The sequence below is a fragment of the Chaetodon trifascialis genome, chromosome 7 (assembly GCF_039877785.1).
Source record: "Chaetodon trifascialis isolate fChaTrf1 chromosome 7, fChaTrf1.hap1, whole genome shotgun sequence".
Classification (NCBI taxonomy): domain Eukaryota; kingdom Metazoa; phylum Chordata; class Actinopteri; order Chaetodontiformes; family Chaetodontidae; genus Chaetodon; species Chaetodon trifascialis.
The window spans coordinates 18703288-18724531 of NC_092062.1; the positions used below are offsets into that span (position 1 = coordinate 18703288).

General features: G+C 42.3%; 4 protein-coding genes across 13 annotated transcripts in view; all 4 read right to left on the minus strand.

Annotated features, from left to right (window-relative positions):
• Positions 1–38: 38 nt before the first annotated feature.
• Positions 39–4726, minus strand: smpd5 (sphingomyelin phosphodiesterase 5). Of its 3 annotated transcripts, XM_070967415.1 has the most exons (9): positions 4551–4726; positions 3556–3700; positions 2250–3453; positions 2031–2106; positions 1769–1909; positions 1565–1654; positions 1402–1465; positions 1135–1294; positions 39–999 (listed from the first exon to the last, which is right to left on the minus strand). In XM_070967415.1, exons 3-9 carry the CDS (start codon positions 3369–3371, stop codon positions 892–894), a joined length of 1761 nt encoding a protein of 586 aa, XP_070823516.1. In that variant the 5' UTR covers positions 3372–3453; positions 3556–3700; positions 4551–4726; the 3' UTR covers positions 39–891. The 3 variants fall into 3 exon arrangements, with proteins under 3 accessions (XP_070823516.1, XP_070823515.1, XP_070823517.1); XM_070967414.1 differs by lacking the exon at positions 3556–3700; XM_070967416.1 differs by lacking the exons at positions 3556–3700; positions 4551–4726 and having other exon boundaries at positions 2250–3488.
• Positions 4727–6254: 1528 nt separating this feature from the next.
• Positions 6255–11837, minus strand: grinab (glutamate receptor, ionotropic, N-methyl D-aspartate-associated protein 1b (glutamate binding)). Its single transcript, XM_070967023.1, has 7 exons — positions 11460–11837; positions 10372–10815; positions 10173–10276; positions 9162–9362; positions 8609–8737; positions 8358–8501; positions 6255–7152 (listed from the first exon to the last, which is right to left on the minus strand). The coding sequence occupies exons 1-7, from the start codon at positions 11749–11751 to the stop codon at positions 7000–7002; spliced, it is 1467 nt and encodes a 488-aa protein (XP_070823124.1). The 5' UTR covers positions 11752–11837; the 3' UTR covers positions 6255–6999.
• Positions 11838–14202: 2365 nt separating this feature from the next.
• rbm24b (RNA binding motif protein 24b) lies at positions 14203–18218 on the minus strand. Of its 2 annotated transcripts, none has more exons than XM_070966740.1 (4): positions 18048–18218; positions 17616–17739; positions 17385–17439; positions 14203–14568 (listed from the first exon to the last, which is right to left on the minus strand). In XM_070966740.1, exons 1-4 carry the CDS (start codon positions 18216–18218, stop codon positions 14205–14207), a joined length of 714 nt encoding a protein of 237 aa, XP_070822841.1. In that variant the 3' UTR covers positions 14203–14204. The 2 variants fall into 2 exon arrangements, with proteins under 2 accessions (XP_070822841.1, XP_070822840.1); XM_070966739.1 differs by having other exon boundaries at positions 17577–17739.
• Positions 18219–20075: 1857 nt separating this feature from the next.
• kif13a (kinesin family member 13A) overlaps positions 20076–21244 on the minus strand; it is a 37318-nt gene continuing 36149 nt past the window's right edge. For all 7 annotated transcript variants that reach the window (XM_070966177.1, XM_070966171.1, XM_070966176.1 and 4 more), the window contains one exon: positions 20076–21228. The gene's annotated coding sequence lies outside the window, so the exon portion shown is untranslated. The remainder of the gene's footprint in view (positions 21229–21244) is intronic.

The window sequence follows — 21244 nt, forward strand, 5'->3', positions numbered from 1 at the left end:
TATCATAACTGATGGCAAATGAAAAACAAGAGACGGTGTAATATGTCCCCTGGATATTTATTTCTGTAGGAAAAAAAACATGAACGGAAAAACCCTACAAATTTTTGTTTTACAAAAACAATATCTCTGCCCTGAATACATCAATGTGTAAAATTGTAAACAGTATAAAATTTCAACAAATCCATAAATTCCTGAGGTACAATCTCATTGGTCAGTACATTGTCATTAAAATCACATGTTCACGTATGTAAACTAGGGCTGTCAAAGATAAAAAAAAAAAACACAATCCAATTAATTATATGCTTTGTGATTAATTAATCTAAATTAATCGCATATACAATCTGTAACACGTAGACTTGTAGAGCCCCTGCTCCAGTGTGGCTGGATGAGACAGGTTGCTCACGGTTGCGTCAGGGGCTGTGCTGTCTGTCTTCGGAGCTTGCTGCTAAATGCTTTCCGGTGAGACGACATTTCAGGCTCAACATACTTGAATGGTATGAAATTACTTACTTGCCTTATGGCAAAAATTGAACAGAATGATGCTCCTGTCAACAGTTACATCTAGGCCTTTTTTTTTTTTTTAATGGAAATTTTCCATTCACTGGGCCAAGCAACAGTTTGTCATCTGCTTCTATTGTGTTTACAAAGCAACTGTGGGCGGTTGTATGTTCAGTGACATACATACTGGGTCACGGGGCATCATAGGGTGTTTTCATCCACATTCATGTTTTTTGACATGTCATTTTTTTCTAGAATTAATGAATCAAAATTAACCTCTTATTTTGACAACCCTAATGTAAACAAAACATTGTGTCTGTATACATCAGAGCAACGTACATTTGTATATTTTGTTCCCTTTGTTTGAAGGTGATGCTTTGTTCACTTTAGTCCTTATTCATCAACACAGTCGGACTTCATAATCACATTCAGCCTCAAGCCCACGGGAATGTGGTCCGTAAGTCCAGCCAGATGGGTTATAAAACTCATCTCTTCAATTTCCTGGATGGAGACAAAGACAGTGTGTAGTTTCAAGCACTATTTGTGGTATCTCAAAATAACCTGTAACTTCAAGGGGACAGAAGCAATGGACAAGGACAAGACTGAGTGGAGGAAAGAGTAAAAAGGGACACGTACTGTTTGGTAGTCTCTTGAAATGGATTTTTCACGGTATAGGATGTAGTCGATCCGACGTCCAACCCACGGCTGGCCTGTCTCAGGGTAAACCAATGGGCAGCCTTCTGCAGGAACAGGAGGGGAAATATACTGCTTCCTCAGCTCCTCTCTCTCTAACGTCCTACACAGACACAAAGACAAAGCGGATCCTCAAATCAGGCTGAGTGAGGAGTTCTGGTCATCACATTAGGAGCGATGTAGAAGAAGTAGAAGTAGAACTGAGTGTACCTTTGTAGACTCTCTGGGGTGTTTATGTCATCTTCATACAGCGTGGGCTGCTCCAGAAGAGTACCTTTAGACACAAGTCAATGAAATACCCAATGCATTGTCATCAGTTGTCTTGTATGTATGTAGTATTTACTGTAGTCTCATAGTTCAAAATTGTACACACCAATGACCCAGGGCTTCTCTTTTCCAGGCCCTGCCCTGCAAGGATCTCTGTATTCCTCAAACAGACAGTGATTCTGTTCCAGGGTGTCGTCTTGACAAACAGAAAAACACGCATAAATACAAAAAATAACTTTTTCGTTAAGATGCTTCAGGTAAATCATATATAATAATATGACAAAAGAATAGAGAATTGTTAGAGACACACCAGGTGAGCAGTTGTCAAAGTTGAAATCTCCACAGAGCACATCAAACACAACGTCCTCGTCGGGCAGCCTGTTAGCTGCTTGAAAATCCCCAATCCACTTGGATACCATGTTCAACTGCTCACAGCGAATTTCCCCCTCACCTGGTGACAGAAAGCACAGACCAGCTAGCACAAACCTATCTTATGTTTGTTTTCTTAAAAGGAAAATGTCAAATTCTGAGTTCATCTGAGCAGATCTGAAAAACTGAAAAATTTGACTTGCCCTCTGGTGCGTGAAGATGTGTACAGTTAAAATAGCCAACCACTTTCTTCTGTTTCTGATTCTGCCCGATTAGCACCTGAGAATTTCAAAAACATACATCATATTTCCACTGCGTTCATACTGTGACAAAAGTATGAGTAAATAATACAAATTCTGCAGCACAAACAGGACAACCACAACAAGTGACAGCAGCTTCATACAAGATATTAAGCAAAGTACCTTAGCAGAAAGGAGGCCCTTGGCAGCCAGCGCGTCTTCCCCACGGCTGTTGGGAAAGCAGTGGTACTGGGCCTTGAGCACAGGAAATCGGCTGGCCAGGAACAAGCCACTGTTGAAAAACTTGAAAGAGGAGCAGCTGCATGGTGGCTGGCAGGCATACACACCAATGTCATACAGTATGTGTCCAAACACGGGTCTTAGTAATTTGGTGAGCTTCTTTGCCGCCCTCTTATCAAACACCTCTTCTAGGCACAGTATGTCCACATTAGCTGGAAAAAGTGACGACACTTCCCAGGGTACATTGTCCTGCTGGTTGAGACCCTGGGAGAGCAAAGCTCGGGGAGCACTCCTGTGGCCTGTTCGGCCCTGCGGGTTGGAGTTCCGATTGGAATTACAAATGGGAAATGGTGACTCAGTTGAGGGCTCTTCTGTATCATCACAGGGCACACAAACCACATGACTATTGGACTTTGGGACTGAACCATGTCCTTCAGAGGAGTCTGAATGGTGACCCACTGGAGGCTGAGTTTGTCTATCAGTAGCCCCATATGAAGATGAGTTAACTGTGGGGAGTATGCTGTTGGAGGGGCTGAGAGTCCCACAGCTGCTGGGGGAGTCAACGAAGATGCGGATATGGGGACGGCACACACCCTGCACGATGCGCTGACCAATGGCAGCCGCCCTGTGCTGCGTGTGTCCCAGGTTGTTGAAACGAGCCAGGCTGTCAGGCAACAGACACAGATTGGCTGTGGCAAATCCAAATGATGCCTTTCCTACCCACTCAAAGCCCATGTGTGTCTCCTTCTCCAGTGAGGATGGTGTCTCTCTATGGTAGTGAAAGGGTCTGCGGCAGGCCTGAAGGGGTGCCCAGAGCAGAAAGCCCAGGAAGGCCAAGGGGGCTGTGGCGAGGAAAAGAATGAAGAAGATAATGGAGCCAAAGAAGACCTGGAGGGGGTAGAGGTAGCATTCCTGCTCCAGTCGCTGGGTTTGCTCCAGGGTGGTGGACTTGCACACAGCAATGAGGCGGTCAAGAAACCAAAAGCAAGGCAGGATGAATGCCCATCCAACAGCATGGATGCCAGCAACAAACCCATTTGGAAATGGAGACGCCCGCAGGGCCATGCCTCTGCCTCCTTCGCTACGCAAAGATCAGAATTTCCTGTTCTGGCCTCATTCCTGCGCGGCTCTCTCCTTCACCGGCCCACTGAACAATAGGACAGGAGAAAGAAAAACGTTAAGATGTTATCACATGGCTTTACCCTCAGAACTCGTAAACATCATTGCAATGCAGGTTCTCAGGAATTACCTGCATTTATCCTCACATGCCCACACATGCAGTTGTGGAAAACATAAGAACAGCTGACAGCTGTGCTGACATGAATGCAGTACAGTCAGATGCAGAGGGGAGGCCAGACTGGCTTACTGCACATTTCTGCAGTACATCATGATCACTTTTTAGGAGGCAAAGAGGAAAACATGGTGTTAACAGCCTGTAATCCAGCTGTCAACATCTGCACAGTGTAGCTAACCACTGGTGATATCACACCTTTGTATGTATTTACAGGTTAATTACACAATCTTAAGTGACTGGGTGTGCCAAAGATTAAACCTATCACAAATATTTTACAAATCATTTACTGATACATTTTTATTTGAAAATAACATCTCAAATACCACAAATAATAATGATGTCATCAATATTCCCAACGTGTGATACAATGACATCATTTCAAGGCGTGTGGACACTGTATAGTTAGTGTGAAAAGTGAGACCGTGGACATTGCTTTAGTGTGGATTTTCCCTTTAACGTTAGCGGAGTCCATTCACTTTCATCACAGACTTCAGCTCTGACGCCGAAGCTACAACTGGACAAAACATGACACTGTGCGATTCACAGAATACAACCAGGAGGTTGCAACCCCCGATTATATACAAACAAGCCCATTCAAAGCAAGCAGCGAAGGCTTCAACAGTCATGTCGTCTCTCACTAGGCATGTCTGCTCAGTCGACACTCGTACAGGTAGGTTAGGTGAGGCTCAGCACAGCTAAGGTACTCCGATCGCCTGTGTGCAGGTATGCTAAGCTAACAGTTTCACTTAATAAACGATCCAGGACTTTCAATTCCTCATTAACATTGGAGTAACATTATATGACCGCGTAACACTGATGTATCAGTGCAGCACGTGTTTAGTGGAGACTCACTTTTTACACACTTTGTGTACATTTTAGAAATCATAACACGCTCACCTGTCCCGTGTCGGAACTAGCTTAAAAAAGCTAACGTGGCAGCGCAGTCTTACCTTAGCACAGTCCGTGTGATGATTGTGAAGCCCTGCAGCGAGCGCCGTGCTGTTTTATTTATTTAATTACATTCACGTATTATGCTGTCACGTGTTCAGACGAAATATGCTGTACATGTCTTCAACAGTGAGACGCAGTTCAGTTCAATAAGCCTATCTCAGCGGCTGGACTTATTAAGCCACACCCCAATGGTGTTGTCATGGTGTCCATCCATGACGTGACCTCACCTGAGAGGATCTGCTCGAGGCTGCCAAAATCAGCGGTTTTAACTGTTGTGTGTGATATTTACTAACCGCGTAAGTACTTTTTCATTGATAATATTCTCAGCTAAATGTGCAGTGACTTTTATTAAATGAAATATTAGAAGACAGTATGGACAAAGACTGAGCCACATCATCAAAAATACACGTTTTATATCCTAGACCTATAATTTTTTGATATACAGTATATGTATATTTGATATACTTTTAGCTATTGATTTTTACTGGACAATTTATTGTGCAATTAACACATACCACATCACCACGGTTGCAAGTAAAACACACATTAACATGTTTAAGAAAGGCCCCTCATGACAAGAATTAAAGCATCAAGTACACCGTGGAGCATGCTATAGTCCAGCATGTGTAGCCCAAACTGAGGTTACTGCAGAATAAGTTAATGAGTAACGAGGATTATTTCACCTGCTGGAACAATTAAATATTTTAGTGAGAGGACAGGAAGGTCCATAACAAACTCCTGATGATGGCTCTTAGTCCCTCAAGTGGTATCACTCCAACCCTCAGCCCATCACTTGTCAAACTCATTTTCTCCAAATGAGCGTCCCCCCTGGTTTCAGACCTCTGAATTGCCATCCACACCTCTTCCTCAGCGTGAACTTTTAAAAAATGGCAGTTCAGTTTGATAATCAGGCCAGGTCCGTGACGAACTCACTCAATCTGCTGTGTCTCATGATCCATGATGAGGCATACAGTTTGTCCACATCAGTATGTTTAGTTGATTATTTCTTGCCAAATTAACTCCTACAAATCTGTCAGTTTGTGTGAGAACATGTTGTTTGAAGTTCCTCCACCATGTCTTCAGTGCCTACTGCTCGAGGAAAGGGCCTTTCTGTGTGGAGTTTGCATGTTCTCCCTGTGCTCACCTGGGGTTTCCTCCTTAAAAACCCCACTAAAAAACACCCAAGATCACCACCTGACCAATGATGTTGAACAGAAACTGGGTCCCCGGGCGCCTGTCGGATAGCAGCCCACCGCTCCTGGTCTGCGGCGGAGGAAGGACGACCAGGATAGGATAAATGCGGAGGACAAGTTTCACCAATTTGCATGTCGTGTGTGTGCATGAAAAAAAATTGTGTGACAAATAAAGGGGATTGTCCCTCCGACTCTTCCTCTTAAGTTGTACAACTGTGCTCAGGTTTCCATCTAGTGGCAGAGAAAAACACTCACAGTACCTGACAAGTGTCACTGAAGCTCTGTATGGTGCCTCTCAGGTCCTTCAGTAAACTCAGTATCGCCTTCAACATCATCTTCCTGCTCATGTTGTTTTTTTAGATGCCATGGCAGCACTGATTTCCCTCTGCTCCCACTTTCACAGCCACAAACACACAAAACTTTTCTGGACACTGATGGAGTCACAGATGAAATCAGAACAGATGCCATTCTGTCAGGATTCTTTCACCCCATACAAAAGACAGACATGAGTTTTAGAAAAGAGCCTTTATATTTATGCATTATGTTATTTTTCACCTTGGAAATCGCAGTTTGACAAAAATCCCAACTCAAGGTGCATGTACAAGCTTTGTCTGGGGCTTTCAAACACATCAGTCTTCATCATGATGCACTTTGCACACTTCAGCAGCTGTTGTGATTTTATCCACTGTTCTTCTTTGCTCTTCTCAATCTTTGCAAACAAGCATGAAAGTTCAGGCATGACCCCGGAAACAGTAATGACAAAACAATCCCAGCTCAAGCTCCAATTACAAGCTTTTCACAGAGGTTTAACCACATAAAAAGGTCTTCATCTGCTGAGGAAGCCAACCTGGACAGGAAGTCCTAAAAGGATGGCATCACAACCACTAGCGAGCACGTATGCCAACAGATTAATCTCAGCGATCAAACTGTTTCTGCTGATGACGGTGCAGTTGAAAGCCCTGTCAGAGTGTGTCACATATTTACACTGATTAATGATTTTGCACAGCAGAAGGTATGATTTTCTAAAGCAAAATAAAATGATCATACACCTCAGAAAACTTCAATAAATCCCCAAACTACAACACAGACCATCTACTTATATTATCATAAAAAAGATACTTTCACAGGGTGAAGCAAAAAGTGATTGAGCTATGTGAGTGCACACTACAAGACAAAAATCAAGATTATGGGAACCCACGTCTAGACGATCTGGAAACAACTTTCTGCCAGAATTTCTCTCTGCTGTTCCTCCTGCTCAGCTCCCCCTTGCTCTTCCAATGATAGCAAGAATATAGAGGAAGATGTTGATGATGTCCGTGTACAGGTTAAGAGCAGCAAAGACATATTCCTCTGGACTCAGGGACAGTTCCTTGTTGCCAAGCAGCAGCTGCGTGTCCACCGCCAAGAACTGTGACAGAAGAAATGGGTCACAATGGGTCACAAATTTGCCTTTTAAGAAACAAAAACAAACATGTTGTAGCTCACAAATAATGCAAAATAATCAGCCAAAATCAGGTTGGTACTGATTAAATGAGGCATGTTCTCGCATTGGAGAGTGACAGAGACTGACGGGAGACACAGAGAGAGAGAGGCGCATGACATGCAACAAGGGCCAGCTGGGAACTGAACCCTGTACATTGTGCTTATGTGGCCCCCCCTAACCACTGGGCTCCCAGGACGTCCCACAGTCGACACTTTTATTAGGAGTTATTTCTGGAATTGAAAACTACTGACAGCATGTTTTGTGGATTTTTGAGATAAGTGGGACACTGCTTCTAAAAGACACATTGCTGTTTCACTTCTTAAATGTAATGTTCCAATGGTGTGAGCTGAATCTCAACCAACTAGAATTACTGCCTCCACCAGCGAGTCAAGATGCAGCTGACATCCATGACTGTCTAGACTCATAAGATATGTAGTGAACACCCTAAAGGAATTTAATAAAAGCCACTTTTGGCAAACAAGTTATCACTATATTGACATATAGTGATATAAGGTGACCTTTGACATTTTGGATATAAAATCTGCTTCATTTTATCCTATTAGACATCCATAGGAGACATCAGCTAATCCTTTAGTCCGAGTTGAGTAGTAGTTTGTACCACATGTAATGAAATTCCCTCCAGGTGTTCCTGAGATATCACGTTCATGAGAATGGCACAGAGGTCACAGTGACCTTGAACTTTGACTTTTCATCCCCAAAATCTAATCAGTTCTCTTGAAGGCATTCCTGAGATATTCACGAGACCTCAGCCTACATTAGGGTTACCAAATGCCACAAAACAATGCCAAGAGGTATCATACTTGCAAGATTTGTTGTCAAAAATCAAACCAATGATGTAGCAGTTATGGCCTTTAAGGACAAAAATACCTGGTTTAAATCTGTAACATTTCCATTAGGCAATTTAGGAGAAACTCCAAAAGGAGAAAATAGTGCCATTGTGCCAAAATAGATTACCCTAGTTTTGTTAAATCAGTCCAGAGGTGACACAGGTTTCGTGCTTCTCACACAGCCCCCACTTGATTTCAATGCATGGGTCTCAGAATGACTTGAAACAAAGCCAATACTGTTGACTACTCTCATCAACATTATATATTTGTCAAAGGACTTACGCAGGTGAAGAGTAAAGCCCCCAGTCCAGCATACACAATGTGCAGAATCCTGTCACGGATGAAGATGCAGAGGATGCCGAAAAGGATCAGGACAATTAAACAGACGAAAAGCACGCCGTGACAGGAAGTGAAGTCATATTTTGTCTGTGGGAGGAGGCAACAAGAGACATGAAGGTTACCATCACATCAGATTATGATCAATGCACATGATGTACAGTATGTACAAGCGGCAGGGAGGGACGGATACAAACCTGCAGAGAGAAGATGACCACTGAGAAGCACACAACTGCAGTGATGCCCACTGCCATGACCACTGAGTCAGTGTCATGAAAGCTGGCGATCATTCCCACCATGTAGGACATACTGAGAGTCAGGACGGACTAAGAACAAGAAACGCAAACACATCAGCATTGGCCTGAATAAGAAATGGAATATTCTTTTGTAGTTTAAACATGATGATGATCTGTGAGGCTCAACCTGAATTTAATCTGTGTACATTTTTAAGCAGAGGAGTCTAAAATATCATGACTGTAGGCTGACACTTTCATCAATAAAGCTTTTCAGAAAGGAACTAATCTTATCTCCTACTTTACCACATCAGAATACACTGTTGTTTATCCAATTCAAGTTTTAAATCAAAGAATAAGGAAACCTAGTTTTCTTTTCCAAGACACATTGATTTATAAACCAGAAGGCCAACACAATGATGATTCACTAGTCCAAATCAGATAACACTATTTCCTGAGCTGTAACTCCTCCAAGGCCTGTTTTCTATTTAGGAAAAAACAGTCTGAGCAGGCTTACTAGTGCAACCAGGTTCCACGGATGTCTTCGGCGAACGTTTCCACAGCAGCTGATCACACAAACTGACACAAAGAATATTGCGTAGGACACCAAGTAGGTCCAGGTGTTCACCATGACAAATAACTTCACTTGTTCCACAAAAGTGAAAACAGCCACGAAGGCAAATGTCACCATCAGCTGAGCAGTCAACACCAAGAATACCTGGAGGGAAGAGTGGAACATTAGGTGGAAGACACAGATGACACTTCTAACAAAGAAGGTCCATTTTTTTTGGATGGATCTCAAGTTCTCACAGCACATGATTAACTCCAGGAGGTTATGTTTGTATGTTCGTCGACAGCTTATGACAAACACTCGATTTCAATTGTGTATGGCAAGACGACAAGAACTACTGTGATGAAAATTCCAGGACTTTTTAAAGTTTTTCTTAGCGATTAAAAGATCTTGCTCTACAGCGCATACAACCCTGATTCCTAGGAAGTTGGGACGCTGTGTTAAACATAACAGTATTTTCTAAATTGCTACAAAAGGCATGAATGCAGAAAGTTGAGGAATGCTCCAAAACACCTGTTTGGATCATTCCACAGGTAAACAGGTCCATTGGTAACAGGTGATAGTATCATGATTGGGCATAAAAGAGGCATCCTGGAAAGACTCAGCTGTTCACAAGGGAGGATGGAGCAAGGTTCAGCACTTTGTGGACACATGATTTTATAAAGGACGCTACTGCATGGGCTCAGGAACACTTTGTAAAACCTTTGTTGGTAAACTCTTTGCAAATGATTGCATTGTTTTTATTTACTTTTAACGCAGCATCACAACTTTTTTGGAATTGGTTGTATATGCATCTCATTTCTGTTTATCACGACATGCAGGTTTAAAAAAAACGAAACATAAAGGTACTTCACTGCAATTACACCGAAAAAGCAGAACTGCTCATGCCCACAATGACCTCATACACCCAGGCATGAATTAATTTCACCTTTTTCTTCAACCACACTGACACCTTACCTTTCGAATAAAGGCTCTTCGTATGCTCTTGTTGTCTAATCCAAAATCAAAGTCTTGATTTTCGTGAAAGGGTGGCGGATCATCCTCGTTATGGTAGATTTCATCTGAGGGGTCATCAACCAGAAACATCAAAATGAGTGAGTCACATTAAGAAGATAATTGCACAGAAAAATAAAAACAAATATTACATAATACTAACCACTGAAGTTGGCATTAAAGCCCTGGCCTGGTGGAGAATATGGGGAGGAAGCGGGGTTGGCACCATATCCTGAGCCACCCTGAGGGTCCATGCCCATTCCGAAAGCTCCGGGAACATGCGGTCCAAAAGCAGTCGGTGGAGGGAAAGGGAGACCAGCAGGAGCAGGGAAACCACCAGCAGCTGAGAACCCACCAGGAGCAGGGAACCCACCAGGGGCAGGGACACCACCAGGGGCAGGGAACCCACCAGGGGCAGGGAACCCACCAGGGGCAGTGAACCCACCAGGAGCTGGGCCTCCGAACATGTTCGGGCCTGACATATTGTCAAACGCGACAGGAAACGCTGGCTGGCCGGTGAACGATGGTGGAGAGGGTCCCCCCTCCACCGGAGTGTATGCAGTCTTCTCGGTGGCCATCTCTGGCTTGGATCGGGAGCAGAGACCGGCTGAAGCGTTGGAATGTTGGAGCAGATATGAAAAGGATAAAATAAAAAGGAGAAATCACATGAAAGATTGTTGAGGTAAAATAAGCAGCACGGTTTTGATGACGGTTGACAGTCCACTGCGCGATACGCTCAAACGTCACATGACGAGGCTGACTTCCGGTAGATATCATAATTGATAAACGTCGATCGACAACTTAATTAAAACGATTTTTTACATGTGTAGTATAAATTGTCTGGGTATTTACCTGTAAAATTGCCACTAACTAGAGGGTTAAACGAAGGTTTGGGCTCTGGGTTTGATACCAATGGACAGCAAGGAAATTTCCCCGTTTCCTCGCGCACTCCTCACGAAGTGTAACGTTAGCTAACTAAATTTAGGCCTCAAAATTCACTGTCAGCGAAAAAACGACCATTGAGCCCACATAATCTGCATTCCACTGTCAATTTGAGTTAAAGGAGCAGGAATTACTAATATTTCGATACAAGGACGAGTTACTGTTGGTTTGTTTTTTGGTTATATCGCACCGTTACGCCACACTATGGCTATGTTCCTCCACCAAACAATAACGCTGGCCAACGGCTGGACAACAGAGAGCCAACAAAGACCAGCGAAGTTCAAAGAGAGAAAGTCTTTCAAAACTTACACTGCCCGCAATCAAAGTTTTCGTCCCAGCAGGGTTTCTCTACAATTGGGCTATCTGTGATATTCCTTCCGCAGGTTCTGTCCCACTTTGATATTTTTTCCTTTTCACCCAGACTTCCAGTAAACCTCCACGTCTCCGCCCCTACAATGCAGAATGCCGCGTTCACGACATTATGGGGTGATGGGGACAGATGAGGAAGACAGGTAGGACGACGGCTTGAGAGCAATCCTATAGCTGACAGCTCACGGTTGAATGAATACAGGGTTGGTCGCGTGATAACAGTAGTGTACATTAACAATACAGCAGCATATACACTAAATCTGGGTTGGATTACATCGAACACCCCTTTCGGTTATCAGTGCACAGTTTTCAGGCACTTCCGTGTTATTAAGCGCCACATCGGATATATCAGACCTTTCAGAAAAAGACAGTCCAAGTCGTATTTATGGTTTTGGATGTTTTCATGAACGCTTTTTACAATTGGGGGTTTCGTAATTACGACAACTCCGCGATGACTTGAATGCGGCACGTCAAACATGGTCGATGAACTTGCAGATAGTTTGCTCGAAATGCTTCAGTAAAACAGAAGGACATGCACAAAATTCATGGGGGGGCATTATCCTTAACCATAAGCAAAGGGGCCATGAAGAATAGTAGCCTGTCTTTGAAGCAGAATGTTTGTCAGAAATAATCCACCAGCAGGTGTCAGAAAGTTACGGATTTGGTGAAGGGTCATCCGGAGTGACTCAAAACTGCTTTCCATGCATTGGACCAAACATCCAGGATTTCACAGATTTCACAGACCCCTTTTGCACTCCAGATCACATCACAAGTTTCCTCACAGCTGTGCAGAAACATCAGTGGTTGGGACTGTAGTGACGGATTATTAACAGCTGAACATAACAGGGAAGGGACCTCAGGAGTCAGGCTATCGGTATATCTATATTTATATGGATATATTGCAAATAATGTCTTAATAGTTTAGGTTATGTGAATGATTTGGATTACTTAATTTTGATCTGCATGAGGAAAAAAAAATAGAGTCAAAGCCAGCCAGATTCATGTTACACAAACATCTTCGTTGATTTATAATATAAACAGACGCAAGTGTTAAACTCTCCAGCAGTGCCTCATGAGTAGATCATTTACCAAAAACATGTAATCCATTATTAGTTGGTGACACAGGTCTCCTGAGATGCAGGATGCATTTCTTGCCTCTAGGGTTTCTGCCTGAAACTTGTTACAGAATTAGACTATTTCCTTCTTAGATGAGTTAATAAAAGCCAAACATATTATATGACGATCAAGTCATAGCTATGGTTCACATTGTCATGGGACTAATAATACAGCAAGTCATACTCCTGCTGCTCGCAGACAGCACATTTTTAGTCTTTTTGGCACTTGTTTAGATACACACATGTATTATTTTGCCCCCTGTTACACTTTGGTATTCTTCGTATTTAACTGTGACCATCATGTGACATGATTATCATGCAACATACAGGATAAATTTCCTCCTTTTATTTCACTTATTTAACATTTGCATTATTTGTATTCATGCATTACAGATGCAAGGTGAGATTGGTGACAGCCTTGCATTTGAAAACATTTCATGTCTAATGACATCAAATGTAAAACAGTTTTTAAAGTAAACAGTTCTCACACTGTCCTTTAGCAAACAGGTCAAGTATAAAAAGCGACATGAAAGAATTAAGAATCTATTCTGGACAACATTAAATCTACAGGAAACAGAAATTGCTTTGACTTATTGCCATCTTTCCACTCATATTTTGTTCTTTATACACAGTGTATCACTTTGTTAAGCCAAGTTTGAACATCCGTCATGTGCTTTTGATCATTATGCAGCAGCACATGTGGACATGTTCTGCAATAGGCTTAACACATGAACACAAAAAGTAAAGGGTTTATTACTGTAAGGCTCCATAATAAATACATAAATAGCATCATTTAAAAGGCACATTATGAAACATTTTGTCAAAATGAAAGATTCACATTCAAAAATGTTTCTTCCCTTTCGCTGAACTTACTTGAGGTGCAATTTGAAAGGGAAGAAAAGAGTGTTTTTACCAGCTTCAGGTGTCACCTCAGCATTTTGTCTTATGTATCATCGAAAAATACAATTTAAAGGCGACTAGTTGAGGGTGTCTAATCTATCTCACTCCAAACGGTTATAAAAAAAAAAAAGAGAACAACCTAACAAAACACCAACTTCTCTCTCAATGTCTGCATAGCTTTACCAAACAAAATACTGGTCCAAAACTATGAAATACTGAAAACTGCATGATAAGTAACACACCGCCCTCATATGTATGCAAGTGTTTTGGTTTGTTTTCAAAAAAGTGGGGAAGAAACCTGATCATAAGACATGAATGCACTTAGAAATTTTATACAAATTCCACTGCAGTATATATACAAAATTCAGCAACGGTTGACATGAGGTCCACAGAGTCTAGTTCAATTAACACTAAATATTTTCCTGCTGAATAAATATTAAATATTCATATATATATTCAATAGTGACAAAATACTGATCTCACTTGAATAAAATATACAGTAATTCCTCATTTGTCTCCACATTTTTGGTGATTTTCATCAGGCTCTTTGGTAGAAGGACTAACTTAAAACCTGCAACTGACAACCATCATTCAGCCCCTACGGTCTTCCCTCTTTACGACAGGAGGTGCCCTCCCCTGCTTTCCCTCCTTCAGTGCAGTTTTCATGGTTTTACTGCATGCGATCTGTCTGGAGCTGCTGAGGTTGGTACTGGCTGAAAGCGGCGGCAGCAGCAGCAGCTCCCGGAGTGGCAGCAGTGGCAAGTGGCTGTTGGACAGTGTACCCATACCCTGCTGTAGTCATGTAGCTTGTTGGTGCTGGTGAGGCTGCGTACGGGTACTGCTCATATGCAGCGGCGGCGGCGGCAGCAGCAGTGGCAGCAGCCGCAGAGTACTGGGCATAGGCTGCTCCAGTATAGTCAAGGTATGGGGAAGAGGCAGCAGCGGCTGTTGCTGTAGCAGCGGAAGGTTGTACATGAGGGATCACCACGCTGGGCTGGACAAAGGCCTGAGGGTAGACATAGTGGGCAGGGACTCTGTAGGACACAAAGACACGCAGGGTCAAAGCAGAGCCACAGCCAGTAATGTTTCCAACGCTGAAACTAAATTCTGGAAAAATGAAAAGCAGGCGCCACAATACGTCAATCCAGTCCTCAGAACACAGCAAATCCATTCATTAACAAGTGAAAAACCCTACCTAGAAATGAAAAGTTAAGGAAGCAGCAAAACCACAAAGAAACACAAGCGCAGCTTTTAATTTCAAAAAGCACCTGAATCTGAAACACAGTAAGGCATTAAAAGAAGACACAGCCCAGCCCTGCGCCCCGTGTTTCACTGAAAACGGTGTGTGACAAAATGCGAGCTTATCGCACAACACAACATATCAAGAGAAGACGTGGACATTATTCTGTCCACATACTGTCACACCAACACCACAAATACAGGCATGCCCACGCATGTTAATAGGTCCTTACACACAAACAAATAGGGCAAAGAAAAAGAGGCTTTTGATTTCTTTAAAATGGAGAAGCTGATAAATGCCATAAATTGCAATGGAGTGAATCAACCATACGGTATCTGATCATGTGGATGATTAGTTGTATTAGGTCCTGCAGAGGCCCTGATGTGTTTATTTGTTTGAAAAGGAAATTGACTATTTTAAACAAAAAATGGTGTAAGAGTAGGAGATCTCCACTGGAAGAGTAATATTCTGTATATAGACCAGGGCTTAATTGGATAAATACAAGCCTGGGTATCTGGGTAAATTTGGCCCCATTTTAAACTTGTATTAAAGTCACCCTCAGTAAATATACTGAGGAGCAGGTGTGAAACTGTTATATCTCCCCATAGACAAGTGCCCCCTCCCCCCCTTACAGACATACACCCCCCACACAAACATACACACGCCAACTTGACTGACAAGGGAGGCTGGACGCGTGCTATTTTTGCTCCCCTTGTCATCTCCAAAGGACGAGCTGATCTTCTCCTTCAGTAACACATGGCAGGGCACTCGTCGACTGCAATGGCTGCCTACGCCACTCCACTGTCTCAACGACTTTCCTGAATTTAGTTCTTTATTATGAGCCCGGAGGTGTCCAGGTTGATCAAAGTGTTTGTTACAAAGTTGGACGATCCAAGCAAGACCTAACTGTTTTGTACTATAGTTGCATAACGACCACAGAAAATGTCAGAATTCTTGTATTAAAGTGACAAATCTAAGATGGGAACCAATACGGTGCTATCCTTTCTTTGTGATGACCTTGTTTTAATATGAACAGTTCAACCGCTGAAAGGGCACAGCTGACTCTCTATTGAAAGAGATGGGTTGAACATTTTGTGGCCCTGCAGGCGGAGAGCTAAATAAAGGTGCTTTGTAAATCACCAGGACACATGGGTAATCCCCAGCACATAACCAAAAGGCTTCACGGGCACATGGCTCGGCCCACCTGTTGTCCACAGCCGAGCGGCCCTGTCTCTGCCATACATTATTAACAGCGCTGCTGAGTGACTCCCATTTTCCATCTGAATTTGAGAGGCCGTGGAGATCACTGTAGCCAGCAGCTGCTGCCTAAGAGACTGGCTAAGACCTCTGTCTCCAAGCTATAGTGCAGTGAAAAATTGAGTCTATATACAGTATATATAAAATAAGACTGGCTTTTTTTGATGTATTGCAAAGCTAAATAATAAACGTATCATCACATCTTTAGTAAGTTATCATCTAAAAATAATTGTTTTTCACGGAAAGTGATCCAGCTTTAATTTGGACCCTTGACATTTTTTTTTTTTTTTTTTTAAGTTCCTTAATGAAACTGCAGTTGCTACTAAATAAAACAGAATCCTCTGCGGTGATAAGACTGTTTTGTGTTGTTTTCCTTCCCCTGTAAATTTTAATGTTATTGTTAAATGACAACCGCTGGAGCGCTGAGAAAAATACAAAACGGGGGATATTTGGGGATTTTCAGAAAAAAATATTCTCAGTATCGTGTACCTGTACATGTACGCTACAAATGAAAGCAATGGGTTAATAAAATAAAATAAAAACACAGCATCATGGGTAAGGAAACAGAAAAAGAACTCCCACATGCAAGCCAGTGTTTGTTTTGTTGCCGGGGATCAATTTTGAAATCAACACACTGTGAGTGATCATCAGCCCCCTTTTGACAACAAAACATGATCAACGTGATGTTAACTAGAAACGGAGGAAAAAAAAATTGAACCACAGGCTAAAGCACAAATCAATCATTAAAAGGAAAAATCACCAACACCCCATTACAGAGTTACAGCTCCCTATCAAAACTCACAAAGTCTGCACAAAAACCTCCTGCACCCCCCACCTCCCCCACTGCAAGTAGAAATAAGCACACAGTTAAGCTGAACACCACATCATACTGAAAACAAGGCACACACAAATCTATGTACTATGGAAAACTGAAAAAACAAAAAAACAAAACAAAAACAGAAGACTTCCATGCATCTAGTCACCATTTCAGTTCGTTTGTGTATGTCAGAGTATACAGGTAACACTTTAGCGCTCTGCCCAATGCAGACTCAGCTATTCCTCAAATCATCATGTCCCTTCATCAGCTATTTTAACCGTTACCGACCCTGTCAGATCAGAGAGAGATAGACAACATGAAGTCACGTCCTGTCAGTGGCTGGAGACAAACGTTCACTTCCTTCACAGTCAACGCCAAGCAGAGGAGCACACATCAACACTCACATGTCCTCATTCAGGATTGAACAGGTGGAGGCAATGATGAACGTTTGCAACAATAAAAATACAGTATGTGAGATCAGAAAAGACAATAGCAGATTTTGCTCAAGAAATGTGAAATTCTGGGGGTTAACATACCCATAAGGTCGTTGGATGAACGCTGGATGGATCTGAGGCACACCAAATGCAAACCCTAGAATGAAAACAGACGCCTGTTAAAGTTTTGTTTGTTTTCTTTTCTATCTTTGATTTCTATCTACTTTCATCAAAAACAAGTGTATTAGCCTCATGTAAGTGTAGCATGTGAGCGTGTGAAGGCATTTGGGCCACCTTGATGATCCACGTTAAAGCTGTGGTCCAGTCCCTCACCTGGCTGTATGACCCTGGGCTTGGCCCCCAGGTAGGCCAAGTTCACATTGGCTTTCCTGCCGTCTATTATGGGGTTGGGGTCCTTGCAGGCTCGATCAGCCGAGGCCCGGTCTGCCATGGTGACCTGAGGGAAACAGCACAGTTTCCATTGACCTCATGGATATTTCTAACTGTACAGTTTGATCACGGTGATTAGGTGGAAAGCACCAGTCGTGGATTATTTACTTTTAGCACATTTTGGTTGATCTCAGAGTAGACCATCTAGTAGTTCCAGGCCTTGATTGTCGCAGTTACACAGCTACAAATTACCTATTTCTGACCTGGCTGTCACACAGAACAGCAAACAGCACAATCGACCTAATCCCTCGACCATGCACGTGTGCAAGCAACTTTAAAATGGCAACCGAAACCTGCTCACAGGCTGATACTTACAAATCCATAACCCCTGGATTTCCCCGTCTGCCGATCAGTGATGACAACGGCCTCCTCGATGTCCCCAAACACCTCGAAATACTTCCTGAGACTCGAGTCTGTGGTGTGATAAGGAAGACCTCCCACAAAGATCTTGGTGAACGTGGTGTCTTTCTGTGCCGCGTGCATCATATATATGTGTATAAAAAGAGCTTTCCAGGAAGTTTGGAGGTCAGGAAAAGCAGAGAAACGCGTTCAGATGAGTTGAGGGAGAGAGTCTGCGGCGCGGACGTGCAGCCCCCCGGTGATGTGGATCTGAAGGAGCGGGAGGAGGACACCTGTTAGTTTGCTGCCCAGTTGTCAGAGTGTGACACAGATACTTAACTCCACCCAGATCCAGACCACCACACCGGCGATCAGGCTGCCTACTGCGGCACAGCTGCTACAACAGTGGCAGGGACGCACTCTTCTTCCTCATGAAGATGATGCCAGTCACAGAGACAGAGCAGCTGGTCAAGGCTCATCTCAGCATCAAAGTTTGACAACACTATCACGGGTGCAGCAATATATCTAAAACAACAACAACAACAACAACAACAACAACAACAACAACAACAACAACAGTTAACTGTTCATTGACTGTCAATATTTGCGCCTAAAGTCGCATTTAAAATATGCAGAATTTCTTAGTTTTTTAATTATGCAATTTAACTGTCCCCAGGTTGCTGAAACCCACAAATTCTCATAAATATACCAAAGACAGAAGCTCAGTGTGCTCAGTGGGACAGTGCTAAGTCTCTCATTAGTTCAATAACCTGCTCTATGATATTGTTTTGTAGTACTTTTTCTTCATAAACTTCTTTGAATTCAGGGTTGATTTACAAACCTCAATAAAAACTGACGTTAACAACCTTTCAGCAGCCATATAATGAATCATTACATTGTATGTTGACAGCAGGATCTGTACCCTACAGACTGCTAAGTTGTGTCCGTCCATTGCTGACTCATGAATATTCATTTTTGTAATTTAACACCGTTTGGGGGAAAAAAGAAAAGAAAAGAAATACACCGGTTGACCCCATGGGGGCACTACAATTAAGTTAAATGACCTCAAATGTGACACCTTAAGAATCACCACCCTAATTATAAGACACATGCAAAGATGCATTTTGGGAGCATTTTCAAAACTACACTAACTGGCAGAACTGATAGTAGGTCAAGATCTGAAACAATAACAGGCTTTCAATCCAGTGGCACATCTCACACAGGGGCCAGTCAGTGTATTGGTGTACTACGGGGGCCTACATCTTGGGGTACAACATGTTGACATGTTTGTGGTGTTTACCTGTACATCAGTCACAGATGGGGTGAGTTACAGGGGCCCATAAGTCTGCCAGTGACAGGAGGCATTTTTAGCCTACACTGAGATGCCAGGAAGTTGCGCAAACTTCACTGCGGACATCTCATCTAAGAGATGTAGTATGGAATCACGCTCCACTGTGATGTTGATGTTGTGTACAGTGCTCGGCTAAAACAACACAGCCCACGGTGGACGCTTTATTATAAAACCCTTTATCCTTTAAGGATCGGCCCAACCTGTTTTCCAAAATGTAGGAGCACCTAAAAATCCACTGTAGATCTATTTCCTCTTTCTGTAAACTTTAGATATGGACTTATTATTAATAAGGTGCCATCAGGGCAAAGTTTATTTTCATGGTGTGAGTGTGCTGTGTCAAACTTTGAGAGGACCTAGAAATACAAGCCTTGAGCAAGAAAGTTAAAATTAGAGCAGATTTAAAAAGAAACTACATTTAAAATGACATATCGTTGCATTTAGATGAAGAGTCACTTGAATGCTGGAAACATGTTTGTCAGTGAGACAGTATCTCGCACAAATGTATTCTTATTTTCTCCTTTGCACACGAGAATGAATAGTGTGTATATTCTGTGTCTGCTGTACTAAAATATTAGGCTATACTCATAAAACACACAAAAATATTCAAACAGGGTCATCTTAAATGAGTGAAATGAAGAGTCGACACAGCACGCTGATTGTAAATGTTCTATTCTAGAACATTTTGTACCAATTAAAACAGTTTGAGATACATTATAAATACAATTCTGTACATTATAATAGCGTAAATACTATGTTCAAATACATTTCTATTTACAACTCCTTATGAGGGAGAGCAGCTTTGTTCTCTTCTTTAAAGTAAGGTCTTGGGTTTGTTTCATTTACTTGAAATTACAGCTTGGATATATAACTATTTCTAGTCAGTTCCACAGTTCACACTTCCATAAAAATATAAGCTCATAGGACAAATCTTCTCCATAGCTAGACTACTTTTGCAACATCTTCTGTGACCTGATGGCATCCATCACCCATTCATTCAATCTTCCTTGTGAAAAAAAGCATTGTTGAGTACCATTTAGCATGTTGTGCTATATAGCAGTCAGTTAACATATAAAATGCAGTTAAAAAGGTGTTCTATCAGTCAGTCAGCGAGGCTGGATGGCATTTTGAATGCCTCTGGGCATCATGATATACATACACAGGTTTCAGGTCCATACAGTTAGTTTAAAACTCAGTGAACTTGTTCTGCAGCTCATTGAGTAGTCTGGGGTCTATGTGCCTGCCTTTATGGAAACAGGGCATTAAGGCATCAGTATATCCAGGCCTTGGACAAAGCCTGGCTGCTTTGTTCCCCACATTAAAGCGATGACACTCGCTTTCTCAGTCACTTCAGTTTGAAAATGTTTCATCAGTCCAATATGGAAGACAGTCTGCGAACTCTCCAAGAATCCTTTCCAGTGCAAGCATTCAAACAGCAAAAGTCTCATGCTGGATGGGGATCATTTCCTCCACAGTGTTACAGTACTTCAACAGGATAATTTAATACGTTAACTGCAGTCAAACACTGAAAGCTACTCAGGTTTTGCAGATTTGTCCTCTGTTCAGGGTATGTGGCATCACTCCAAAATATGGCACTAAGCTTTTCTTGGACACAGATATATAATGTTTGCCTCCACATACATTAGAAAAATAACATATCACTCATAACAGCAGATATGGAACCGTAGTTCTTTGGTTACCCCTGACATATCATATTGACGTAAATATCAATGTTTATTAACAGTAGTACATTCTTAATCTTCATATCCCAGATCAATCCACTATGAGCCTCAGGGGATGACGCATTGTCTCACAAAATATTATA